General features: G+C 35.8%; 1 protein-coding gene across 2 annotated transcripts in view; it reads left to right on the top strand.

Moving 5' to 3' along the window:
- Serpinb7 (serpin family B member 7) overlaps nt 1-6,265 on the top strand; it is a 30,445-nt gene extending 24,180 nt beyond the window's left edge. For both annotated transcript variants that reach the window (XM_027417870.2, XM_035445439.1), the window contains 3 exons: nt 2,372-2,514; nt 4,243-4,389; nt 5,867-6,265. In XM_027417870.2, the coding sequence (XP_027273671.1) occupies nt 2,372-2,514; nt 4,243-4,389; nt 5,867-6,265 (689 nt within the window). The remainder of the gene's footprint in view (nt 1-2,371; nt 2,515-4,242; nt 4,390-5,866) is intronic.
- The last annotated feature ends 600 nt before the right edge of the window (nt 6,266-6,865 follow it).

Consider the following 6,865-nt stretch of genomic DNA (forward strand, 5'->3'; position numbering starts at 1 on the left):
TGACTCACACTCCATTAGCAGCATACAAGCACTCCTTGGAAGATGAAAAAGATTTCTCCATTTCAGTTTTTCCCCTCACTGTTACATTATCACTGTGGCTTTTCTCATTACCCACTGCAAGCAAGTCTCAAATATATATATATATATATGAACCAAAAGAAATGACAACACTTGCTTTTGGAATAACTGAGTGGCATTCTATACAGCAGTAGTCAAGAACTTTTGATTACCCCTTCCAATTTGGAACACTTAATGTATTTATTATCCTTCTTTTTATATACAAATAAATGCATCCAGTGCCTAAACAATACCTACACTCTAAAAAGACTATGCTTAATACTTCATATTGTCTCCATTATTCAAGGTATTACTTACCACTTTCTTTATACAATGTAATAGTCACATTTTCGAATGACAAATTGGACCATTTATCACTGTGTCACTCCTTTTGCATTGAAACCCAGACAGCGATTTTCAATCATATTCAGGATAATCCAAAAGTCTTACAGAGAATCAAACTTTCTCTTATTCTGGGTTTGCTTCATGCCTTTCTAAGCTCAGTGTAGTTAACATACTCTAATGAGGCACATTTCTTTATACATATTTTTCTTTTCCACATTTCTATATTTTTGAATAGTCTCAGCCTTGTGGACCATCTTTCTGCCCAACCCAAATGCTTGCAATTTAAGCAGACAGTCTTATTCATTGTCAGTTTTTCCTAATCTGTGTTCTTTTAACACAGGATACTTACACATTGCTGCAACACTGTATACCAGAATAACTTTCTTGGTTGTTGACTATATTGTGCTATTATTGTGGAAGATTAGTTAATATTGCCTCCATGCAATGTGACTAGTCACCTAAATGGTTTAACTCTTGTTGAAATCGCAACAATTATTGGAGCTGATGGAAAGGAGGCTTGGGTATCTACATCTAAGCCCACAGTGAATGTGTGGTAATCTCAGACAATAAATCCTAGAAAGCCAACAGATATTATAGCTAAAATCATGACTGTATAGACAAAGAATACTTTTTATGGGGAAGGTCCAAGATGGCATGGACTACAGCTTTCATTGCTACAATTTAAGCACCTGGAATAAAGACTATAACTAAGGGAAAGTCTCTTTAATTTGAATTGGTGGAATCAACCTTTTTAATGGAATCAAAATCATTTCTACTTGAATTAACTTAATTTCAGAGAAGTTTGGTTAGTGCTATCAAGGGACGCTCATAACTATTTTCCCAGGTAGGAGTCATGTTGTCATTGTTTTTTGTTTCTTTGGTGATATTTCCATTTATTTTTATTTTTAGTGATATATGCTTATCTCTCACACCAAATTGATTCCAATTTTGTCTTTAAAACTAAGTCATAAATAGATAAATTGGTTTATTGGTCTAAGTAAAGTGACTAAGTACCTTAATCTTAAGATCTCCACAAATGTTGATCTTTTCACTGATCAACAATTGATTTGTTAATATTAATAGTTGATTATATATGGGAAACACTGAGCTGTATCCGTTCATCACATAGTTGAAACATCTGTTGTTGTCCAGGGTTTGAATGGATGAATCATCATTTCTAGGGCAACTGCAGGGTTTCAGGGTCATCTGTCCATCAGGACTCCTCTGTGATTGTTGGCCAATGAGTCCTGCTTTGGCTGTCAGAGTTTTGTTCTTTTGAGAATGGTATTTCTGAAATCTCATTGTTATTTTGGGGGTCACTTGAAAGTTTTTCTATAAGCAGTGCTCAGAGATGGGACCCTCTAGGTTTTTCTTCTATTGTGAGGGCTTTACCAATTAAAAAATTAGATCATTTGAAGTTCATTCCAAATTAGAAGGAACTCCTCAAACCATGTCATCTCATCTGGTGTTTGTGTGGCCATATTATTTCAGGATAGTTATTGGTCACATTTTCTTCTATATGGGTTTCTGCTTTGTTCTGGAAATGCAATGCCCCAGGCTTTGCTTCAGTGTCTTTGAGAAAGCTCAATTTCCTCACTGCAGGATTTGGTATGTCAGCTGCATGAGGCTGAGTCCATAGCTCTGTGGACTCCAAGGCCATGGTGATGTTTGCACTTGCTTTCTTGTTGAGTGTATCAATCATCCAAAGTCCTTGTGCTTCAGTTGTCTCCACAGGAAACCAAAAGAACAGCAGCACAGATTTCATAAAAACTTTAAAGGTTTAAACAAATACTGTCCTTAAAGGGTTTAGAACATAATGGGCATATTCATTACCAACGTGTTATTACAAATTTCATAATTAATTGTATAATAATCTAAGAAGAAAATCATGCCTGTTAACAGTCTGTGAGCATATTTAAAAACTGTTTCAATATAGATGAGCATTGTTCCCTTAATTTATTTTCAAAAGGCAAAATCAAGAAGGTGTTAGGTGGAAGCAGCCTCAGCTCATCAGCTGTCATGGTGCTGGTGAATGCAGTTTACTTCAAAGGTAAATGGAAATCTGCCTTCACCAAGAGTGACACTCTCAACTGCCGCTTCAGGTCTCCCACGGTATGTACATATTGCTAAGGGACCCCTCCCAATTACTCCTATGTGAGAACTGTGGTATTTGCACAAATTTCTTCTGTGTTGCCCCATGTGGTAAGATCTATCTCCTGCTTTATAGAAGTGGCATATCGTCTCAGAAAAGTCTAAGTGATTAAGTCACACAGTAACTAAAATTTTTAATTACTGAGTATTTTATTTTAAATACAGAGAAATAGTGATGTATAGATTTAAATCTAAGTCTAACTTTTATTTGTTCTATATAACAAAAAAAGATTGAAATCATCCTATTACAAGAGTTTTAGATGGAAATGCTGATGACTATGAGAAGTGGCATGCCTTTGGTGGCCTACAGGCCATTCCTGACAAGAAGACAAGGTTGATGGAGAAAGTTCTTGGCTTAAGTATCTCTGTGAAGCAGAAAGAGATGAGCACAGAAACACCTCAGAAATTGTGTATGGATAACAAGAAAATATAATAAATCACAGTATGACATAACTTGGACTTGTACTCTTTTGTACTTGCAGTACAAACCATAGTCCAGAGGTCTTGTAGCACTTCAGTGGCAAAGATGGTCAAGATTTGGAAGTGAATTTTTGTTCCAGGCTTCTTCCATCTGTCTTTCACCACATAGATTGTTTAGGTTGTGTCCCTTTTAACAATAAAGATACAGTATGCAGCATTCCTGTTTCCTGGATTGTCTTTGGATTATATTGGAGTTTTAAAAAATGTATTACCCAATGAAAGCCTCTTTTAAAAATCCCTTCCTGCATCCCCTTGTGTGTCAGATTTGTAATAGTGTAGGCTATGCGGTCTTGATTGATGATGTCACAGTTAGTGTATTTAGTTTAATAGTTATTGAAGGAAGAGGAATAGTAGAACACAGGTAATAAAATAAAAACTAACAAAAATTAGTGAAATAATGTTGTGAGATATTTGACTCTTTTCTATGTACATATAGAAATGGCATTCTGTGGCTGAGCCATCCAGGTCCCTACTTGGAACAAGCCCACTCTGACTTCTTTCCATGGATACATGTGTTAATTGTTGTTCTGAAGCACAAAAGAACAATTGTATTAGAGGGATTTCTTTGCTCTGAAGACACAGAACTAACTGCCCTCTCATGTGGAAATTTTGCCCTAAAAAGGGATATTACAGAAATGTTGACAATTTTGTCTATTTTAATATCAAAAGGAAAAGGAAACTTGTTATATCTGTGTGGTATTTCTAAATCTATGAACAATATCTTCACTATAACAACTAGAATGTTCCTTAAGTTAATGAGATATCATCTACCACTTTGTAGGAATTTTTAATTTTTCTAAGACAGCATTCTTAAATTACACAGTTTTGATAGCTCTGATATCTATTTTGTTTCTGATGTGAGAAAATTCACTCTTTATTTATTGACATTTTTAATTACTCATTACTTAATAGAGACATTTCAGATAAAACACTAAGTATAAGTTAATCTTCCACCTACTAGCTATATTAACCCATAGAATCCCCACTATCCAGTGGAGTGGGGGATTGTTGCCATTTCTATCATACAGATGAGGATGATAGAAAGTCTGAACATTTACAATTAAGATGAATGCATCTTACCACTAACACTTGTAACATACCAGAAAATCTCCAAGGTCTACTGACTGAACCCACATATTTATGTGTACTTGGCCTATGAGTGTGATGAGTGTGATGATTGTAAACACCTCTTTGTGATCTGATTTCCAGTGTTCTGATAAAGCAGTTGCTATGATGCATCAAGAACGGAAGTTCAATTTGTCTACAATTCAGGATCCACCTATGCAGGTTTTGGAGCTCCAGTATCATGGTGACATAAGCATGTATATCATGCTGCCTGAAAATGACATATCCCAAGTAAGTTATCATTGTCCTATCCATATAGGGGAATACTGTATACCAAATATTCTTGGTTATTTTATTTTCCTGTGTGTGTGTGTGTGTGTGTGTGTGTGTGTGTGTGTGTGTGTGTGTGTTACTTAGTAAGGAAGTTGATACCATAGAAGGCTAGAATCAAGGAGAAAAATTAAATTCAGAACAAGAAGTTATCATAGACAATTTACACACGGGATTATTTAAACACAGAAATTCCCAGTGAACTAAATTATACTATGTGAATTTAGGTCCTTTATAAAAATATAAGTTTGATGCACATGAAAATTATTTTAGAATTCCAGGGCATTTGAATTGAATTTGAATTCACATACAGAGTTTCAACTATTTATGAAAATAAAAATCTCCCATTATAAACCAGGCAATTTTTCCTTGTGATTTTTTGAAGCAGCCATGATGTTGGAGAGAGGTACTTACTTTAGTTGTGCAACCAAGATTGCTTGCTGTGCACCCTAGGTGTGACTCCCTTAATCCTCTGAGCTTCTGTTCTCATGTCTTGGGTTAGAGCTGTGAGTCCAACTTCCCCATGGGAAAGGGAAAGATCTATCATTCCATTCCCCAGAGCTGGGATCCTGGGAGTTTGCCTCAGCACACCTATGTTTATTTATTATTTTATTTTCAAATTTTATTTATGCCTGTATTTTGGCTGCATGCATGTCTATGCATCAAATGCGTGTCTGATTTCCTTGGAGCAAGAAGGTATCAGATTCTGTGACTGGAATTATAGATGGTTGTAAGCCACATTTAGGTACTGAGAATTAAACTGCTGAGACAATTCTCCATCCCTCCCCTGTTTTATTTTTTAAGCTATCCAAACATTTATACTTTACATGTCTTTTATAATGGGAAAATGATTAGAAAACACTGATTTAAATAACCACTAAGATCTGTCTTTCTTTGATCAGCTCCTATTTCAGTATTCTTTTTATGTCTACTCTTATTTTATTATAATAACTTTAGAATACTTTGCAGGGATAGTAACTCCAATTCTATTTTTAAAGATTTTTGTTTTATAAATTTTAATTATTATAATTTTGGGGAGTATAGTATAATTACATCATTTCCCTCTTCCTTTTCCTTCCTCAGAACCTCCCACATAACCCCTCCTGACTCTGTTTTTCCTACTGTTATTCCACATTGCCTCTGTCTTTTCCAGTGGGGGCAGAGATCAGACATGTCATCACACATAATTCACACATCACACATCACACATAAATCATGGCTTGTCATAGCATGGTGAGTTAAACAGGCAACTTGTTTTAAAAATACTTAAACTATTCTTTTCAATCATTTTCTCTCTGAGATTCCCTTCATATCTGGTTCATGTACTTAAAAAAAAAAAAAAAAACAGAACAAACAGTATCATTAACGAAAACCACGTGCCACAGTAGTGACATTTCATCCTTTCCTAACAGTATGTGTCTTTTAAAAATCTCTACAGATTGAAAACAAGCTGAACTTTCGGAATCTAATGAACTGGACCAGTAGGAGGAAAATGAAATCTCAGTATGTGGATGTATTTCTCCCTCAGTTCAAGATAGAGAAGAATTATGAAATGAGGCACCATTTGAAATCCCTAGGGTTGCAAGACATCTTTGATGAATCCAGAGCAGATCTCTCTGGAATGGCTTCTGGAGGCCGTCTCTATGTATCAAAGCTAATGCACAAGTCATTCATAGAGGTCACAGAGGAGGGCACGGAGGCCACTGCTGCCACAGAAAATAACATTGTTGAAAAGCAGCTCCCCGAATCCACAGTGTTCAGAGCTGATCACCCCTTTCTGTTTGTCATCAGGAAGAATGGTATCATCTTATTTACTGGTAAAGTCTCTTGCCCTTGAAAATCCAATTGGTTTCCCATACAGTAATAGGCATCAAGAATCATCGTAAGTGAATAGAATTTTCATTAAAAGTGCATGGGTTTGTTTTATTTTGTTTCAGTTTATTGGTGCTCAGCAAATAATATTGGTGACTTGACCCTTTTCAATTACCTGGTTGAAAGTCTGAACCTCTGCTCTCATCATTTCTACTCCTGTTTATTGACCTCTGTCTAATTTCATTGGCTTTCTATCCACAATCTCCACTACCATTATTTCCGAAGGCCCATCTGGAAACATGGGTTCTTCTCTACTAGCAAGGAGAATGCAGAAGCTGCCTTGGGAGTCTTCTGTTTAATCTCTTCAGTTGTCACAGGCATCCCTGCTTCATGATGCACCGATCTGAGAAGAAAACCCATTTGATTCCTAGAAATCAGTATGAAGGCTAACTCATTCTTGCTGACCTAAAAGACACTAGAATTTGCTTTAGTACACTTGACTTCCCAGTCACTGTATAATCCAATGGCTCAAAACTGAAAATTGAGATTCTTAAGCAACCTATTTTTTGTTAATAACCTTAAATTTATAGCCTTTGACTTTGCTTGATATGACTTAATATGTACT

This window comes from Cricetulus griseus, chromosome 5, assembly GCF_003668045.3.
Source record: "Cricetulus griseus strain 17A/GY chromosome 5, alternate assembly CriGri-PICRH-1.0, whole genome shotgun sequence".
NCBI classification, from domain to species: Eukaryota; Metazoa; Chordata; class Mammalia; order Rodentia; family Cricetidae; genus Cricetulus; species Cricetulus griseus.